Raw genomic sequence first — 22,299 nt, 5'->3', positions numbered from 1 at the left:
AATATAGCAAAGAAGAAGAGTGTGAAGTATGATTTGTGGATAATGAAGGTAGTTGGTGCAGAACCAATGTGCAGATACTGTTGCAGTAATCCTTGATCAGATCTACTGTAGAGGATAGATATACAAAGATCTTTCAGTGGATCTATTGTAATGCTTGAGACTTATGATCTGAGCTTAATCTTGGAACTAATCTCATGCATTTGTAGATATAATCCCTTTTAGTTCAATATTTCCTGTTGTAGTGATCATTCTGGTAGTAAGTCATCTTTGTAAATTTGCAATGAGCATTTTGGCAGTAAGCCATCTTTGTAACTTTGTAGTGAGCATTGTGATAGTGAGTCATTTTTGTATTCAGGTAGTGAGCCACCCCTTTTGTAAAACACCATATAAATAGTTATATTGTCTTGAGAGTTAACACTCTTTATGATTTTTCCCATTTGGTTTTTCCACGTATAAATTTTGGTTTTCCTTTTGTGGTTGTGTTTCATGTTTATTTTGCATTTCTATTTCATGCATAGCATGCTTAATTATTGAGTTTGAAGTATCAGTAAAAGGTTTAAGTTTAGTAAAAATTTTAGAATCTGTGGGAATTCTAATTCACCTCCACTCTCAGTATTCTGGTCTCTTCAACCAATCCAACAATTGGTATCAGAGCTTTGGTCCCTTATCTAAAAGCTTAACTGCTAGAGGGAGACCCATGTTGGTTGAATCATGGAACGTATGTGCATGACCGAATAATTTTAGTTGGATGAAGACTTGAAGACAACTCTTGAAGATTTGAAAAGTGTTGAATTAGAGAATGAGGGATTAAAAGAGAATGTGAAGGTAGAAAATAAATGTGTGTAGAAGCTGAGAGAGAGAGAACTGGAAATTCAGATTGAGGCATAAGGAGGTTAACAATCAGTTGAAGTAGGTGAATGAGACTGTTAAAGATTAGATGTAGAAGATTGAGGAGAAGGATAAACTAGAGGAGACCCTAAAAGAAACAATCAAGTTGATTTATAAGGAATGTGAGAGAAGCTAGAACAAGAAGTGAAGAAGCTGAAGATAGAGAATAAGGTTTTTGTTAGTAGCAAGCCCTTGGAAGACTTAATCAACACGCAGAAAGCTAGTTTGGACCCGATTGGACTTGGATTTCAACTTGGTGTATATTTGGATAACAAAGACAAAGGCAAGGAAGTTAAAGTTGAAGTTGAGAAGAATTTAGAAGATGAAGGAAAATCCCAAAATTAGATTATTAGTGCAAGAAGGCCACCGATTCATCAACTTAATGCACAAAGGTACCCATCTTTTAATGGTTATTATTTTCAATGCAATAAATTTGGACATAAGGCTGCAAATTGTAGAAGCATTCAATGTTATAGTTGCAAGAGGTTTTGTCATAAAGTAAATCATTGTAGAAACCATGCTATGAGTTAGAATCATAATCTGACTAAAGAAAACAAGATGAATTACAAATTTCATGGTTATTATTATACTTGCAATCACTATGGTCATAAAGCTAATAAGTGCAGATATAGATCTCATTTGGTGCAAGCAGTCTAGACATTATGCTAATCAGTGTAGAAATAGAAATGTGACTTGAAATATGTTGAGAAGAGTGTGATTAAGAATGATGAATCAAATAAGAAGGAAAATTTGGTCTAGAGAAAGAAGGAAGTGAACAAAGAAAGTAAGCTTGATGTACCGAAAACCAGTGCAGGTACCTCTTCCTCGAGTGAGCACATTGATTTGGCTCAAGGGGAGTTCTCTTTTGAAAGAAAAATCTTTCATTCTCCCCTGTCTAAGTGGATCATGCCATTGATCCAACATGTCTGTGTTTAGAGGCTATCTGATAATCGAAGGTATTTTGTTGACATTAGATAAGATATTTCTTGGTGGAAAAACCCTAAAAGAAGAATTTTGAGATAAGTATTGACTTTTTCAATTCATTATTTTATTGTCAATGATTTGTTCTTGAGAATATTGTGAACAATAGATGACCAATAGAGCTAGAGAGAAGAGAACTCAATGGTGGAAGGCAAAATAGTCATCACAAAATCTAGCAGTGCATAGTTTCAGGTTTTGGAAAAAGTGTTCTTGGATGAATTTGACCGAGAGAAGATAAAAAATGTTGAAGTTAGTCTGAGTGATGTTGAGTTGCAAAAAGATAAGGAATTCAAATGCAAAGGTCTGAATCTATGGACTAAATTTTCATGGTTTGATGATGTGGAGGTTACCAGAGTGATCTTGAGTTGTGTGCATAATTATAGCATCGTGTCGGACAAACCCTATCCAATCATGATGGAGACTATATCAGTGATCACCAGCTTATGTGACAATAGAGATGTTCTGGCTAAAAATTCAATTAAGAACAGAGAAGTGGAATCCCTAACTGGCGTAAAGGGTGATCGGTAAGCCTTAATCATTGATAGGATTATCAACTCTATGGTGAGCTATGTTTCCTATGATATTTCTTAGAAGATCTATTTTAGGAATATGGAATATGACACTTCAATAATTGTAGTGTATATGGCACATATGCTTGTGATGGAAAACAAATCATTCAACTTGTGTGAATTGTTGAGAGAATTGTTTCTATAAAATATTAAGATGTCAAAAGAGATGGATTATCCCTTCCATTTTGGATCATTGCTTGTGTGTTTGGTTATGTATTGTTTGGGATCTCTTCTAGAAAAAGAGAATATAATATGGGAATCTGGTGTCCTATTTATAAGTTAGATATTCAAATATTTGAATAGTTTAGATAGTAAAAAGGAAGCATGCAATGTATATTTCAAATATTTTCTATATATGTGGAGTGTTGGCCTAGTATCCCCAATTTTTTATTCTAGAGGATCTTCCTCCAAAATGAGAAAAAGAAGATAGTCTATTTCTATGAGTGTTTCAGTTTCAAATAAAAGAAAGAAGAATCCCGAAGAGGAAGATATTGTTGTAATTGTTGATCTAGAGTCCCTTGGTAAGTTGGTTATTGTAGAGAAGGAAGCTAGAGAATCAGATGATGAATCTAATTTGTTGGGGTTAGTTGGTAGCATGGATGGAATCAAGAAAATCGGTAAGATGTGGCTGACCTCATTTGAGTTAAATTATAATTGAAAATGTTTTGATGAATCACTTGATCTAAAATAGTATCAACATTGAAGATATCAACAATTTTCTTCTGGAATCTCTGAGTGAAGTTCTTAAGGAGAAGTTATCTGAGCAATCTATTGAGGCTAGAGTTTCTGAGGAAAAAGGAATTGATGTGTAAAATTTGTTAGAGGAATATGATGATGTGAAGAAAGCTTTATCAATGTGCATTAAGGGATTGAGAGATTGTATCCATAGTGCCAACAGAGTCTATAGGTATTGTATCTCTTGGTCGGTGGCAGTAGTGAAGCAAGAAGCCAAATTTGGTGCCATTGAAGATGAATTGGGTTCAATAGGAAAATATTTTGATTTTATGGAAGATAAGGATGGAGAGCAAAGGAAAAGAATAAAATCTCTTCAATTTTAACTCTTATATTTGCAGAGGCAGAGAGAAGACTTTATAAGTATGTTTTGAAAAGTGAAAGAGATCATTGAGGCAAAGCTAGAGTACTTTTCAGCATTGCTTGATAGTGTGGTTGAGTATGAGTAGAACCCATCTTCTTTGAATATTTTCTCCCATGTTGTTGATTTTCTAGTAGAGTGCAGGAATCTTTCAGTTAGCATTAAATTAGCCATAAATTATTGGGAGGTTCTTCTTCCTAAACTGAAGGATAAATACAAACTTATCTTTCTGAAGAAGAGAAGCTAAAGATTTAGTCTGGTTTGGTGCTTAGTTTTATCATTTTTTAAGTTGTGTATATACTTTATTTTTATTTCTTTTCTATTTTTCATCAAAGACATCCTTTTCCCTTGATGTCAAAAGGGGGAAAAAAGATTAAGGTTTTTGGAGATGTATGAGTTAGGGGGAGTTAAGTTATATATATATATATATATATATATATATATATATATATATATATATATATATATATGTTTTGGATATATTTTGCCATCAATGACAAAGGGAGAGATTCTTAGACTTGTGTGAATATTATTGTCATTGATGTCAAACTAGTTATATGGTTTGGTCTCGATGTTGTATGCAATTGGTATGTATAATTATTTCTATAAGCAAGTGATGCATATTCTAGTATTTCTTTGAGAAGTGCATTCTGGTATTGCTATGGGAAGTGAGTTCTAGTATTGCTAGGGGAACTGTTGCAGTAGGATATAGTTGATGTGATGGAGTAATTTGTGGAAGATCCTTATACCCAAAATTTCAAGTTGTGCTTACACTAGTCCCGGTATCAGTTATGTATTCTGGTATCGTCTATTTTGATTGTAGCAGATGTATCTTTTCTTGTCTTGTGGTTCGGTATCTATGATATGCATAGAATGTGAATTCTTGGGTTTTGGAGTTGGTATGCTTGAGTTTTTTGATAATGGGTTAGTATCTTTGGGTCCAGATGACCCTATCCCATTCGGGTAATTAAGGTATATGCATCAGTAAATGAATCAGGAAAAAGGAAGCATATAGAAATCTTGCAGAGGCCGACTCAGTTATCATGATTATCAGTTAAAGCTTTATTGGATAACGTGTTGAGCTAGGACAACATATTATCTTGGTATGTGTGTCCTCCTATATATATAGGTGTATGCAATGTATAGAGGTGTATGAAATATGTGTGTGTGTGTGTGTGAGTGGGTAGCAGCAAAGATAATAGATAAGCAAAGTGTGAAGTGTGATTTACGGATTGTGAAGGCAATTGGTACAAAATCAGTGTGCAAATACTATTGCAGAAATCCTTCATCAGATCTAATGCAGAGGATAGTTGTACAAAGATATTTCAATGGATCTACTATAATGCTTGAGAATTATGATCTGAGCTTAATCTTGGAACTGATCTCATGCATTTGGAGATGTAATTCTTTTTAGTTCAATCTTTCTTGTTTCAGTGAGCATTATGACAGTAAGCTGTCTTTGTAACTTTGCAATGAGCATTCCACATATTTGTAACTTTGCAATGTGCATTCCGATTGTGAGTCATTTTTGTATTCTTGAAGTGAGCCACCCCTTCTGTAAAACACCATATAACTAGTTATATTCTCTTGAGAGTTAACACTCTTAGTGGTTTTTCCCATTTGGATTTTCCACGTATAATTTTTGGTGTTCCTTTTGTGGTTGTGTTTCATGTTTATTCTACATTTTCTATTTCATGCATGACATTCTTAATTAATGAGTTTGAAGTATGAGTAAAAAGTATTTTTTTGTAAAAGTTTTAGAGTCTATGGGAATACTGATTCACCCCCCCCTCAGTATTCCAATCTCTTCAACCAATCCAACATGAGGATGTCTGAAGATGAGAACATTTAAAGTTACATGCAACAAGTGAATGAGGTAATCAATGCAATCAAAGGCATCAGAGGAGAATAGAGGAAATTGAAGTTGTATGAAAAGTAATGAGAACAATGTCTAAAACCTATAAGCCTTTAATAAGTTTAGAATTGAAGAAAGTCATGATATGGATAAATATACCTTGGATCAAATCTCTAGATCGCTCTCTACCTTTGAGATTGCAAAGATTGATGAGTGGTGGAATGAGAATAAGGAAGAAACATTCAAAGGTACCAAAAAGATTGAAGATGAATTAGAATGAAGCAATGCAAATGATATGGATGAAGTGGAAGGAAAATTTGTGAGAAGACTAAAGAAAGGATTCGGTAAATACAAATGTAAGTTTCCCTTTGAATATTTTAATTCTAGAAGAACTGTTCATTATGCTTCTATATGTACTTTCAAGGAGGATAACGATAAGAAGTATGAATAAGATTGAAGATTAACTTGAATAAAGAAATGCAAATGACATGGATGAAGTGGAAGAAAAATTTGTGAGAAGACTAAATAAAGGATTTAAGAAATACAAATGAAAGTTTCCCTTTAAATGTTTTAATTGTAGAAGAATTGGTCATTATGCTTCTCGATGTACTTTTAAGGAGGATAATGATAAGAAGTTGGATGATGATAACAAGAGAAAAGATAATTATAGGAGGGATGACATAAAAAAAGGGTAGATGGCAGATATAAGTCTAAAAAAATGTTATTGTTCAAAAGAGACCTACTCCTCTAAAGATGGAGATGGTGATGACTCAAATGAAGAATCATTATTTTTAGACATGTAAAAAAATGATAGTGAAAGGTCTGGTACTCCACATGATGAGAATATTAGTGAAATTTCAATGATTGTGAAGATTTCACTGCATGCTAAAGTGGAACCTAAAGCTTGGATAATTGATCTGGATGCTCAAATCATATGACAAGTGACATAAATAACTTCATAGAATTTGAAAAGTATGATGGTGGATGAGTAAAGTTTGTTGGTAAGGAGGAAACACCTATCTGTGGTAAAGGAACCATAACCATTGATGGTAAGAATAAGACATATGATTATTATGGTAAAGGTTTGAGACATAATCCTTTGAGTGTGAGTTAGATGTGCAGTAAAGGCTACAAGCTCATATTACATGGGTTTAGATGTGAGATTAGAAAATTTAAGTTTTGAAAGATTGGTTGCAAAAGGAATAAGAACAAATGGGAATATATGCTATGTGAAGGAAAATAGAGGAAGTAGTTGTTTCCTAGAACAAAGAAATAAATTTTTATTATGGCACAAAAGGTTGGGACATGTTAATTTTGATAACATGATGAAGATTAGTTCAAATCATGTTGTGAGAGATTTACAAAAGATTATCAAACTTTATTATATAGTGTGTAAAGGATGTCAAATGGGAAAGAAAACAAAGAACATATTCAAGAACAAGGAATATTCTACCACAAGGCCTTTGGAATTGATTCATATAGAACTATTTAGACCTAAAAGTACAAGAAGACTCAATGGTAAAAGGGTACAATAAGAGTGAATCATACAAATACATCTTATGAGTTATGGCATGGAAGAGAGCCTACTAACAAGTATTTTCTAAGAATATTTGGAAGTTCTACATAGGAAGAGATGAATAAAACCTGGGAAAATTTGATGCAAGATCAAATGAAGGAATATTCTTGGGACACTCTACAAAGACAAAGGCTTAATGATTTTACAATAAGAGTTTGAAGAATATTATGGAAAGAATGAATGCCAAAGTGATCGAAGAATGTAATTAGGCTGGAATTAAACATAAGGTTGAGATAGAGGATGCTTCTATTGTTGTGAAAGAGAAGAAAGTTATAGAAGAAAAAGAAGAGACAAATGTAGAAGATAAGGAACCTAAACAAGCACCTAAGATAACTACAAAGTATGTGTGAAAGAACCATTTATAAATTTAGACCATTGGAGACAAAGAAAAATGAGTTTTGACAAGAAGAAGACTTGTTAAGAATAGTGAACAAGAATTTTTTTGTTTTCTCTCTTAGTTTGAGCCAAAAAAAGTTTACAGAATCTGGCAAGGATGAAGGTTGGATAAAATCAATGGAAGAGGAGCTGAATTAGATAGAAAAGATCTAGTCATGGGAAGTGGTGCCTAGATTAGTGCACAATAATGTGTTAGGAACAAAGTGGGTTTTTTAGAATTCTAGCATCCTAAAATTTCACCCCTTGCCATTTTCGACCACATTTGGGTCTTTGCTTTAATGTTTGCGCCCCTCAGCCTAACCAGAGACCTAATTATGCTCACATGTAAAAAAATTCATTTAACTTAGTGATGCACATGTAGATGCCACCTTGATCTTGCCCCAAATTAAGGCAGCACCAGGGCGTGGCACCCTAGTCCTCAGTAGGACTAGGGAATGGCACCCTGATCCCCCTTAATGGAGACCTATCATTGGGCCCCTCCCCCTGACCTATTTCAATTTTGAAGCAGGAAAATCCCTCTATGTCGGCTCATGTTGAAAAATTAATTAATTCATCCTATGGATAGTATATAAGAGGGATTTCCCCTCTCATTTGAATATTATGAAAATTCAATCAATCATCCAAGCATTCAAGAGATCAAGCATTCAAGCATTCAAGAGCAATTGAGCATTTTCAGTCTTTCTTCAAGCTTTGGAGCAACTATAGAGTGAAGAGCTCAAGTATTGAAGAGGAGATCATCATTTTAATTCATGAAATCATAATTCCATGTGGAGTCAAGAAAAACTTCACAAAGAGGCTTAAGCATTTCATTTTCAATCAATTCAACATCCCCTCAAAGAGGATAATTTCTACTTTCAGTCATTCCAATTAAATTATTTCAACTACTTGGTTATTTCAAAATCAGGGTTTGACCTAAAGGCAAAGCCCTATTCCCAACACATTTCCCTTTCCTTCTGTGTGCAAGAAGCAGGTGTGCAACTATACTTCTAGAATTAAGCTTTATTTGCAGAGACAAAAAAACCCTTTTTGACATGCGGAAAGTTCGGAGGACCAAGAGGGTGGTTGACTTGGTGCAAACACACTGTCCCTACTAATTTTGATAGATTTTGTAGAGAAGCTCTGAATCATCTCAAACTTCTCAAATCTAGGTGCATGATAAAATCCCAAATCTATAGCTCATTGGTTTCTCATGTTTGTCTTCATTTCCAACAATCAGTCTTAATTCAACTTCTCAACTTACAAAAGAGGGTCAAACATATTCCATTTCAATCCATCTACTTAGCATTCAGTCCTAATCTGATTAGTGATTGGATCTAGTTTATTTATCCCCTCTTTTGAATGTAAAGGCATGTCTTTCCCAATCAAAAATAGGTGATTTGGTGGTTTCGTGTTCATTGTTGAAAATTTTCAAGTCACCTAATTTTCCCCTTTACAAGAATAAGATTGGAAAAGCCATAAGAAATAAGGCAAGACTGGTTTGTAAAGGCTATTCACAAATCGAAGGTATACACTTTGAGGATAATTTTTCTCTAGTAGCAAGGATGGAATCTATAAGGATTTTTCTTATATTTGCTCCATCTAATAAATTTAAGGTATATCAGATGGATGTCTAGTCAACATTTTTGAATAGAGAACTTGAAGAAGAGGTGTCTATTGAACAAGTAGATAGGTTTAAGTTGTCCAAAGATTCGGATATGGTCTATAGACTCAAGAAGCCACTCTATAAAATCAAATCAGCTCCCAAAGCCTGGTATGCAAGGTTAGATAGATACTTGTAACATAACTATAAGAAATGTATAGGAGATTGTAATCTTTATTTCAATGTTGAAGGTGATAAACTATTAATAGTTGTTGTGTATGTTGTTGATGTCAGTTTTGGAGGAGATGATAGTGTTATTGAAGAAATATAGAAATAATTTGAGATGTTAATGATTGGTGAGATATAATTTTTCCTTTGTCTTTATGCGACATTTAGAAGAAGGTATTTTCATTTCTCAAACTAAGTAAATCAAGGAGATATTAAATAATTTTGGTATGGAGGATTGTAAACTAGTTGAAACTCCTATGACTATTGGTTGCAAGCTAAGTAGGGATGATGGATCTCTAAAATTTGATCAAAAATGATGTAGACGTATGATTGGATGGTTGTTGTATTTGACTATTTGAAGACAAGATATTAGCCCAACAACATCTAGGATTTGTTTACTAGCTGACCAACCTTGTATAAATCATCTTTGTTTTCTTTCCTCGGGATATTATCCCCACCAATGGTTGTATGGGTTATTTGGGTGGAACGCAATAGGATAATCTTCAGATAGCAGGTATCCAAGTCAAAATAAATTATTATAGAGGTATCTAACACATATGTGAAAATCCTCAAAACTATAGGCTCACCCATTAAAGACTGGGACACTCATTTGGTGAAGCTTTGTGAGGACCTAAAAGTCTCCTACAAAAATTCTTCCAAGGACCATAGTGATCATAAGATTGATCAAAAAAAAATTGCATGGATCTCTCCTCATAAAGAGCTTCATAAGATAAACCTTAATGGATCTTTGTGTGGTAAACTAGGCTTATTGAGATGTGGTTGTGTTATTAAATACTATAAAGGTCACATAATGAAAGAAATACCTTCTAATATCTTTCCTACAATGAACAATTTTATAGAGGCTTTTACACTTCTAAGAGGTATTACACTAGCTAGGGAGATTGGTATTAAGAAAATCATTACTGAAGGTTATCCCCTACTCATCATAAATGTGTGTAAGTAAATAAGAGCTATCAAGTAGAATATTTCATACATACTCCAAAATGCTTGGGAAAGTCTAGACCATCTTGACTCTTTTGAGATCGCTCATACCTATAGGGAAGAGAATATGCTAGCTAATTGGTTAGCTAATGAAGGTTGTACTCAACTTGTGAATTCAAAAATGATCATGAGTGAAATAAGAAGATTTTTTTAATTTTCTAGCAATGGGTGAAATTCTATAGAGAGAAAGAGAAAAACTCTAATGCCCTATATCATAAAATCATTTGTAGTATTTTTTTTAGGAATATAAAAGAGCCAAGTCTTGATGATTTGGTGGACCCCTATTAGCTATCCCTAAATTGCAAAGAGTGAATGTCATAATACTAACGCTAGTGGCAAGAAAAAGGTGAGTCTGACAATTCTAAATTAAAATCCCTCAACTTTAGCTCCAATAAACATAGGGCCATGTCCAATCTAGGAAACGTTTTTGACAAGACCATGTATCTAAATGTATGCATATGTGTTAAATAACCACTTTTGGGGTCCTATACACCTAGATGCATGAAGAAGACAACTAAGGCTACATGGAAAAGTAGGAAGGTATTATTCTTGATGTGGCAAGCCCTCGCAAAGCAAGGATGGAATTCCTATTCCTCCATAATCTAACATGCTTTAAGCAATCCCTTTTGGCATAAGCCAAATTTAGGTGCCAAATTACTAAATAATGGATAAAGATGATGATATTTATTTAATTGATTACAATATAATCATTGTTACCTCACTTCCTAAGAATCGACAACATTTCCAACTAGCTCACATATGTAAACTTGCAATATTTATTATTTGTCTTGTGATGTAAATTGGTAAATATTTTAAATCTCTTTAAATTGGTGGGATAATCCCTAGTTTTGACAACCACTAGCACATCCATTACCTAATATGTTGCCACATTAATCCCACCCTTCAATTTCTTAGACTGTTCAGGCATGTGTTTCCACCCTTGAGGTAATTTAGATCAGGCATGTGTACTCTTCTCTTACAGTGATTTCTTTGCACCCTATGTTCAAATGACATGGGATTTATTATGGTGCTATATAGGGTAGAAACCTCTCCACTTCCCAATGCATTTCCCCGCAAAAAGTTTGGAATTTTGGTTAGTGAAGTAGTTGTCTTTGTGCTCAATTATTTTTTATCTTTCTCTAGCTTTGCATTATGGATATATCCCCCATCAACAAGAATGCCAATTTACCCATCCCTAATGGAGAAATTCTAGAATCGAGGGAATATACATAGGTAAAGATAAGTAAAATATTTTCCTTCAATATCACCATGTTGAGCATGCTATCAAAGTAGTAATTGAGGTTAACCTATTGGATTTCTACCCTCATTTTCTTTATCCTACTCAAGGGGTTCGTATGTTTATTTCAAATGCCTTGGACCTCACACAATCCTTTTATATAGTTTCTAATTTGGTTTCAAATGTTATAATAAATTACCCCCATAGCACCCTAGCCTCTACTATTAAGAGTTATGATCTCCATTTGGGCAAATCTTCAGTAAGTGGCCTATTTTCTTAGAAAGACCTTTATAAATTGTCTAGTTTTCTTTGTGTTTATACTGCTCTCAAATGATCCCTTAACTCCAAAGATGATGAGATTCTCCTAGATGCCATCTCAAACCATAAAAGGGAATTGGGTGAATGGCTGTGAAACTCTATCTTTAATAAGTATAAATTTCTTTTCCTCTTCATTACCCACAATCACCATTCCCCAGCTTGTCCTATAACCTTTTCTATGAGGAGACCTAGATTATCCTAAATAATGCATAGCTACATGGTACATTGGAGAACCGCCCACTCAACAGGATATGAGGAGGTGATAACATGGAGGGAGCATGAAACAACGCTCATGGTTAGTAGGAGGATGCTCCTACTCATGGTGGAGACTTCATGCCAGTGGATGGTTTCGTTCATGGACAAGAAGAAAATGTGGCTAGGTCTAGGTTTGCAGAGAATGGCCATGCCTTTGACTTTGATATTGTGTTTGGTGCAGATGCTAAAGAGGAAGTGCAAGACTCTAACACCATTATAGACATGAAAATGGTGGATTAGAAGTCCTATTACATGAGAATTTTTTTCACTTGTGTTTTTAATTTTTTATCAATACAATATAGTGAGGTCAATTAAGTTTTTTATTATGGAACAAATAGGTTTTGAAGGGACCCAAAACCCTTTAACAAAGGTCTACATAAAAAATAAGCATTGAAAAATAACCATTAAAATTTAGCATCCCATACACAGCAAAAGACCAACAAAAAACCAAAATCTAGCAAAGAGACAATAGAAAGGAAGAAGCTAGTACAAATTTTTAAGGGCCTCCACGGCTTTAGTTTCCAGTTGAGTCATGTTTAGAGAAATTTTCTTAAGCTCCTAAATTTTTTGGTTGGCAGATTTCTTCTTCAAATTAGCTCTCGTTCTTTTACAGGGCCCTAATCATTTCCTCATATTTTTTGTCCAAGGCATCCACATCCATAGTAGTTCCTTCTTGATGGAGGAATTCAAGCTTTCCAACCACGGTGTTTATGCTCTCAATATAATTATTCACCATTTTATGACTCTAGGTGACCAAAGATATCAAATTCTCATTAACTTTCTCGAATTTGTTCTGCATCTGACTCAATCTTCCCTCAAACTCTTTCTTGAGTTAATCATCCAGCTAAAAAATTCTACTATCATAGAATTTCCTCATATCACTTACGATACCCACTATTTTCTGAATGGAGTACACAATTTACTTTCTCTAGTCCACCATCCACTGTTCTGCAGCTTGGATTTCTTGTTTTCTATTAATTTCCCAAAATTTCACATTAAGGTTCTTAATTTCAAGGAAATCCCATTTAGAGATCCTAAAGTTATCCATAGTAGCACCGCAGGCCATGGACATGACATCATGTGGGTTCTCCCTTTCCTGACTGAGAAAAGAGGAGTTGGCATTGAGATCCTTTGGGAAAGGGGGTATATCACTCCTAGAAGGGGCTAGGAAAAACATATTTGGAATAGAATTATGGGAGAGATGAGAATCAGAGTTTGAAGCAGAAGCAAGGGAAGCTCTGCCTTGTTTAGATTTGTGACCAATCTTCAAAGAAGACTCCGACCTAGATTCAAACTCTTCCATATTAATATTCCCTTCTTCCTCATCAGAGGAAAGGCTAACATGATCGTCTTCCTCAAACTCACTAGAACCTTTAGGAACCCAAGTTGAAGGAGAGGGCAAGGTTTGATATGTTCATAGATTACGAAAAGCAAGCCCCCATGAAGGACAAATAATTTTATTTTTTTCTATGGTCCTTAATGCTGGCATTGATGGATGCCATCAAGAAGGGGGAAGTAAATTTTCACTTTGTGCCTGAAGTGCTTAAGAAAAAAAAATGATGTTGGTAGGCCCTGGTGTATCTACTATCAAGGGTAAAATATTTCATTAAAACAACAAGAACAAAGTTCCAAATAGATTTGATGTTACCCATGTCGTAGCTACTTTTATCCACTTTAGCTGGCTTTGCCCTCTCCTTCTCATTTCCGGGAAATCTTTTGACAATGACATCAGACATTTTCCTATCTCTATAAAACTTCATACCTTCCATTGATAGACCAATGGCCTCAATAATTAGCTTCTCATCAACCTCCACCTTTCTGCCCTCAATTTGGATTTTCCCATCCTTCAAACCCTTGGTGAATTTCTTCATGACATTAGCATGTGCTCCCTGCAATCTTTTGATGAATGGGGTAAGACTACCACAATCCACAATGCATCATATCATTTTATTCTTCCCAATATCCTTGTAGTTTAAGGGTTCAATCCTTTGCCTTTCACCTCCCATGGTATCAACAATGGCACTAGTGCACAAGGCAAGGCAATTCCATAATGGGCCACAAAATACCTAGAAAACATGTGACGCAACCAGAAATAACACAAGAATGAAAAAGTTAATCATAAAATTCGAGCCATCATATTAAGGAATGACATGATCATTTATTGTTATAGCTTGTCTCGCCTAGGCCAAATCATATAGCATCAAGGCCTTAACTTTGGCCAATAGACTATCACCAACCCCCACACTTTTTCATCATTACTCCTAACTATCAAATTAGCAAAGTGGTCAGCCAACCCATTAGCTTCGCGATAGGCATGGGAAATATTAAAGTTTTGCAATGATTTTAATATATTCCTAGCTTTCTCAATCCAACTTTTGATGTTCCAAGAAGGTTTTTATTTTCCCATTAGGCACTGGATAATGTTGTTAGAGCCCCCCTCAAGCCAAACTGAATTAGCCTTAATTTTTTTAGCCAACATTAACCCATGGTAGGCACCCACAACTTCAGCGAGGTGGTTTGTTTGACATCCCAATGGGAGGTTAATTAAGTTATGGAAAGGTTTTTTTAATTTTCCTCTGGGTTTTTTTTGCTAATGGCCCTATTTTCTTTATTGCCTAAAATTATATCGAGTTCTCCTTTTGCAAAATATAGAGACTCGGTTTGTTGTATAAAGGGAAGGGGAAGCAACTCTAGGTCTTATGCTTAGAATTCTATTGAATTTTGTCAGAGATGTGTGCATGGACATGACAATATACTCAGATGGTACCTAATTCAAGTTATATCAATAAATATAGGATATATGTTAGACAGTCTACATATTGCTATTACACTCCATACTTTGTAATTTTGTTTCACATATTTCAATCTCAATTTCATGGAAATCCCATTTAGAAATCCTAAAGTTATCCATAGTACCATCACAGGCCATGGAAATGACATCATGTGGGTTCTCCCTTTCCAAACTGAGAAAAGAGGAGTTGGCATTGAGATCCCTTGGGAAATGGGGTATATCACTCCTAGAAGGGGCTAGGAAAAACTTATTTGGAATAGAATTATGGGAGAGCTGAGAATTAGAGTTTGAAGTAGAAGCAAGGGAAGCTCTGCCTTGTTTAGCTTTGTGACCAATCTTCAAAGAAGACTCCAACCTAGATTCAAACTCTTCCATATCAATATTCCCTTCTTTCTCTTGCATTTTCCTACATAATCCACTTGCATGCCTAAACCCCTTCTAGAATTTTCTAATCACTTCTAAATAACCTAACCCCTTCTCTAAACTTTGTCACATTCCTAAGCAAAAGGGAAGTCACTTCTCAAACCCTCAAAGTCTTTGATAACCATTAAAGACTTTCAACCTTCAACCACTAAATGGCTCAAAGTCTTTGATAACCATTAAAGGCTTTCAACCTTCAACCACTTAATCCCCAAAGTCTCCAATAACCATTAATGATTACCTCAAACCCTCCCACATGGTTAAAACATTTGTTTTGACTCAACCTCTACCCAACCCAAAGGTCTCATCAGGCCATTAATGCTTTGACCATGATTATCTCTTAAACATTTGCACAAAGGTTTATCCTTGGATTAACTCTTAATCCAGTGGGTAATCTTAATTTGGACTTGACCCTTAGCCTCTAGATAACCATAAGGTCTTCTTAGGCCTTTAATGCCTCCAACCTCTTCTCTCAACCCAATCCTATGTTGACACTTGTCACCATTTTATTGGTGCCAATTGTGCACATGGATCCCCAACTTTCAAACTTGGCCCTTGATTAAACCATTCAATCTTAACCCTTCATTTCCCCATTTCTTCTATAAATAGAACCCTTCTCCTCAAGCAAAAGGAAGCATTTTAGAGTATTGTTGTTATACTGGCATTAGCATAGAGCTTTTTCATAGCATCACTATCTACTCTTGCATAGTATTTGCTTATCATATTCAACCATCTTGAATCTCCATATGGCATCCATGGCTAGTGCTAAAAGCTGAGAGCTACACTCATTTGGGACTTGGAGAGGAGAGGAACAAGGGAGGAGCAACTATGAGCATCTTGATTAGCTATTTTATTCTATGTTTATATGCTTTCTATTTCATGCTTAATATCTCTCTTGATATGCCTGTTTAGGATAATCTTTTGTTGCTAACACTAACGTTTGTTTCTTGTGCTCTTGTGTGTGTTGCCATCAAACAGATTTTCTAATCCTTTTTGCAGAGCATCAGGTTCTATTATAATATAAAAATTTATCTAATTAAAATATACCATAATAATAAAAAAGATAATCCAAATACCTAATTATTAAGTATGATCAATGTTTTAGGTGAATTGCACAACCCAAATGACAACATTAGCCACTTATAAAAACCTTCTATAGTATTGAATGTTATTTTTTATATTTTAGTATCCTTTATTTATTTCTTATGTTAACTAGACTTTACATCATATTTTGTAAATTATTTATCATGTTTTTGATCAAGGGTAAACAAGTTTTGAGGGGGCCAGAAACTCCGTACAACAGGTTTTGAGGGGACCCAAAACCCCACAAGTTTTGAAGAGACCCGTAAATTATTTATCATGTTACAACTAATATGTCTATACATATAAACCATATTTACCCCTTTAATACTACTACTATTATGGGATAACAATACAAACAAGTGCTAGGCATGAAAAATATATTATTAGGTTCTTAATATCATCATCCCTCAATATTATTTTATCATTTATAACTCTATTAGGAAGCTTACAACTAGGTATAAATTGAAATCCATGTTCTATTTCTCATTTTGAAGTAACCATTTTGGCTTGTCAAATAGATTAGTAAATTGACATATAAACTAATATATATATTTTTCATATTTTTTCTAATATGTAATTCATGAATGGATTTGATCTCAACAACATCATATTCTTTCCTATCCCTTAAAATGACTACTAAATATTTGTCACTAGAGTTGATCAAGTCTTGACCATGTACTAAAATTATGATACAAGCCTTAGATTTTCCCTTTGTAATTAGGAAAATGGGAAAACATCAAAGCCCAAATTATGTAACCACGAAACCTAAAAAGATATGAAAATTTATCCTAATACATTCAATGAAAGAATGAAAGAAAAACACCAATTTTGAGTGTCTACACCCTTATAAGGCTCAATAATGTGTTATTGAGCTTCTTTGATCATAGCCTACACTTATTTTGTTTCTATATAATATGTCACGTTTATAATAGAGTTATGCTCTTTCAAAGACTACTCCACGAACATTCAATGGGATAACATAAAAATCCACCTCATCCTTTAAGTATATGACAATTCCTCTCTTTATCATATAATGTATATTGATTAAAATAAAATAAAAATATCCCAACTCTAATTATATGGACTCAATCGTCTCTTACTTTGTAGACCAGACTAATTATTTCTTGAAAAAAAATTCTATTAAGTGATATACCTTTCATACTTTGAATTGTACTTGATATTGAAGAGCTTCATCATTATATTTTCAAATGGATAATAATTTGTACCAATTCCAGTACCTTTCATTAGGGTGAAACATGAAAAACAATCATCCATGCTAAAGTTGAACTATGTGTTCTTATAGATGAAACTTTCAATTCACCTCTTTTTGTATAATTATTTACTACAATTTTATGAAAATTCTTCTTCTAACTATTTTGGTGGTTTTAATAATATTTTTTCTCTTCCATTTTCATTTCCTTTCTCAAGTATTCACTTTGTAGTATTTATTTCTTACACTATTAATTTTGATATAAAAAATATTTTTCTTCATTTTTATCTCAATATAGTGGTCTTGTTCACAATCCCCATAAATATTTAAATTCCATTACACCATAAAAATTATTCTCATGCAATCGAGTAACTCTTTACTTCATCAATTCCTCTCTATTCATCACATCAATACCAAGTTGTATTTAATTTATGTGGTACTTACTCATATATTGTTGGACACTTTAACCTTGTATTTCATTGTAAAGTCTCTATTTTATGTATCTCTCCTCCTCACGGTGCTAAAGTAAATTTTTTTCTTAAATAGTTTCTAAAACCCTTTTATTAGGATAGAAATATTCATAATTACAAATATATGAAATCAATCTTACCAAGTGAGTGCATGATCAAAGAGTTTCAAAATGCGTGAAGGAGACTCATTGACTTGGTTTTTCCATGTGCAATACATTAGACCAATTTATCCACATTAAACTCACTATGTTGAAAGGCTTACATTCAACATACCAAGTGAGTGCATGATCAAAGAGTTTCCAAATGCGTGAAGGAGACTCATTGACTTGGTTTTTCCATGTGCAATACATTAGACCAATTTATCCACATTAAACTCACTATGTTGAAAGGCTTACATTCATTTTTATCTCCTCTAAAGGAAATTAACATTATTTTAGCCTAAAAATATTTATCCTTGCTCAAAAAATATTTCTTGGATTGCTCTACCAATTTTCTACCTTTCTAGACCAAAACTTTAGGCTATAGTTTGAGCAATATTATCTATTATGAGTATCTTTCTCATATGCCTAGAGATTAATGAAACATCCTCTTACAATTTTTCTAAATTTTATTTTCTACCTTTATATACCAAAAATTTAGGCTATAGTTTAGACAATATTATCTACCATGATTATCTTTTCCATATGCCTAGAGATTAATGAAGCATCCTCTTACAATTTTTAAAAATTTCTTTTTTTTTATCTAAATCTCTATCACGTTCTTTGGTCTTTCTTATTTATGTTTTATTTCACCCCTTAAAACTAATTCTTGACTCCAACAAACTAAATAATACTTCTACTTGACCTAGTAGCATGCATGAACTAGAATGATCAACAACCAACTAAAAGTATCATGAAATTCTATTCTATTGCAATTCTACTAGATTCATAAGATAAGAGGCCCATTCATTCCCTTATACTTGTAGACTTTTATAATCCCATTAAAAATTAAGGTTAATGTGTATATAAACAATGACGATCATACTTAAATTGTAGTATTAAAAACATAAGTAAATATATGTTAAATAAATTGATAATATCGTAGAGAATGTATGCCAATAATTAAGAAAATAAAAGTTACAAATGAGAAACCTTGTAAATTAATAAACTCTCACAAGAGTGAGCAATTTTCTCCTCAATCAACTAAAATATTGTCATGTGTACATTGTAGTAGGTTTGCATGATGCCAATATAATATTTTCCAATTTACAAATAATCTTTAAAAATTTATAATGGTTCCTATAATCTCAAATAATTGTCCAAAATCCATGAGAACATATAAATGAGCATATAATGAATATCCCTTTTATCATAAGTAGAATGCTCTTACACAACCTCCTCCCAAAACTCTAATAGAGATAAAAACTACTTTTCAACACTTGTAAGAGGAAAATGATTGATCATACCCTTCAACTTCCATTCCTATCTTTCAATATTGACATAACTTTCACTTGTAGTAGATAGGTTAAATTAAAAATGTCACAGTCAAGATGAGTGTACTATAACGATTATATTTTCTTAGTTGTCAACAATTTTCTTGGCCATCCAGACTAATTACTATTCTATTATATAATATAATGTTTCTCTTATTTTACAATCATTTGTAATTATGCAGTATTGTAGATCACCCCATAGCCTCATTTGACCTATACATAAAGAATTAAACTTCTAAAATTGATGATCACTAATATCCATATGATGGTAAGTCTTGAAATGGTTTTCAGATAGATTGGATGCACTTTGTTAATTAAATATAGAATGACAAACTATCTAATGGGTTACTTGTTTTGGTCTATATTTCTTGATATTAACTATTTGAACCAACCCATTTATTTCCTAATAACAATATTTGCATTTTTGTATATTAGATTTGAAATTGGCTAACTATTTTTTATCATAAAGAAACCCCAAAGCATGTGTTGAGTAAATAAATATGCAAAGACTAGTATGGAAAGATAATTATAAATAACATGTTGGAAAAAAATTGAATTTGTTTTCTATTTTAACATTTTTTTTTCAAATTTGAATGGATGTTAAGTTTAATAGATTTATTAATGACATAATGATAGAGATAGTATTTCTATAGACTGTATTAATGATTGATCTATGTAAGAATGTTATAAATATTTTAATATTAACAGTTTAGATCATACTTTGTGATTCTTCATTAGGTTGAGGAAGAACATAAGATATGTTTTTGACAAATTCCCTTAAAATAGAGAAAGAGATTAAAAAAAAGGAAACAAATATGAAGAAAATGATTATAGAACAAACTTCAAAGAAAAAATTCAGTTAAACACAAAAAAAACTTTTAATTATCTAATTGAAATGATATTGTGATTCTCTTACTAAGGAATATAATGCTAATAATAAAGTGACATTGTATTAGTAAAATAAACATCAAACACCATACTAAAAATATATTTAAACAAAAAATAGGAATGAAAAATATATGTAGTATTTTAATATTATAGTAATAATAGTAATGAAATTTTAATTCTCTTAATTTAGATAGGAGTTGATGTTCTATTTTGAATGATTACATATATTAAATTCATGATAAACCAATTCTTCCTCTTCCTAACATATTTACCTTTGAGTTCTCCCATTCCCCCTATCCCATATATACTCATGTTCCCTCTTGGCCTTTTCTCCATGTCTTTCCTAGTAATTCTAAGCTTTCCTTATTGTCTCCTCTTGACTTATGTGCCTATTTTGTACATCTTGGTCTCCCATTTTGTAGCAAACCATATGAATTATTTTTCTTGATTTGAATTTGGATGGATAATTTTAAGAATTTGTAAGTATTTCAAAATTTATTTCTTTAGCATTTATGAAATATGATATACAATATTAAAATTAAAATATTTCTTGGATACAATTTTCAATATTTTATTTTAAATAAATTGATATATAAGAGCTAGATGATATGGTAATAATTTTAAAATTTTAAAATCTAATATTCAAAGTTCTTGTATAACAAATTTAAATAATATTTCTTTTCTAGTTTTTTCCGTGCATTCATCTAATTATTTGATCTTAATATGTAGATGAAGAAATTCAAGAGAAAGGATATGTTGAAGCTATATGCAGTACACTCACAAATAAGACACTTGATCTTGCAATTAATGGTAGTGGATATTTAAATGATGGGAACCGCTTTACAGGGTATCCAATAATAGGATTCAATAACAACATGCAAACATCTGGCGGATGCCAAGCAGGAAGATACTCTAAGGCTTGCACTCCCACATCAATTTTAGATAAAAATGAGACAGTTTGTTCATGGGATCGACGAATATACACTACCTTATACTTTGGTTCAGAATTGAGAGTTCCTATATCTTCTTTACCTAAAGTAATCAAGGATGTGAAGAGTATTAGGAATTTGAATCCTCAAAAATTATCTGACATGACTGGAATATTTATGCGTTCTATTAAGAAATCTGAGACATATTTGGGACCTAACGAGGATCTAGTGACCCTAGACATGATGAATTATAGGTCAAGAGAAGTTGGTACACCCAAGTGGAATGAAGATGTGTATGAAGAGATTGAACAAATGGTTATTGAGAAGCATGGTGGTATGTTACATTGGGGTAAATCGGGGGGTTACTTGTTTCAAGGACTAACTAAAAGGGCAAATAATTTTAAAAAGTTCTTGGAGGTGAAGAAGAAATTTGATTCATCTAGGACATTTTCTAATGAATGGACAGATGGTTTGTTTGGGATTGGAGGAGGAAGTCTAGAAGTTTTTAGAGATGGGTGTGCATTGGACAAGCTTTGCAAGTGTAGAGAGGATAGACATTGTGCTCCGAAAAAAGGATACTTTTGCAAACCAGGTAAAGTTTGGAAGAAGGCACGTGTTTGCACAAAAAATTAATTAACAATTTATAATTCCTTTATGTGTGGAACATTATTGAATTTTATTAAATTCATAAAGTAACAAATGTATTCTCATATTAATAAATGTATGCTCTCCAAGATAAGTTGTAACTTGGTATTTCAAGTTTTATGGAATACCTAAAATATCATTTGGTTATAAATTATTTTAACATTTATTATGGTTTAGAGTTTGAATAGTTGGATTTTAATTTAAATATTACATGGATTATACTTTTTTAAGTTAGAGTAATTTCAAATTTGAAAATATTTTTAAAAACACATTTCAAATTTTATTTTTTAAATTATTAATATTTTTAAAAATTTGTGAAAGATAAATGAATTAAATAATTTAATTATTTTTTAAATATTTTCCACTTGATTATCTTAATTGTAAATAATAATGATAGTTTTTTATTAAGTTAAGA

The 22,299-nt window shown here is 32.7% G+C and overlaps 1 protein-coding gene across 1 annotated transcript in view; it reads left to right on the top strand.

Moving 5' to 3' along the window:
• Positions 1 to 21,872, top strand: part of LOC131875862 (probable truncated L-gulonolactone oxidase 7, mitochondrial) — a 46,939-nt gene extending 25,067 nt beyond the window's left edge. Inside the window, exon 3 of the mRNA XM_059220561.1 lies at positions 21,040 to 21,872. Within this exon, the coding sequence (XP_059076544.1) occupies positions 21,040 to 21,872 (833 nt within the window). The remainder of the gene's footprint in view (positions 1 to 21,039) is intronic.
• Positions 21,873 to 22,299: the final 427 nt, after the last annotated feature.

This window comes from Cryptomeria japonica, chromosome 5 (assembly GCF_030272615.1).
Source record: "Cryptomeria japonica chromosome 5, Sugi_1.0, whole genome shotgun sequence".
In the NCBI taxonomy this organism is placed as follows: Eukaryota; Viridiplantae; Streptophyta; class Pinopsida; order Cupressales; family Cupressaceae; genus Cryptomeria; species Cryptomeria japonica.
The sequence above is the reverse complement of the archived record's forward strand: the minus strand, read 5'-3'. Positions and strand labels throughout refer to the sequence as shown.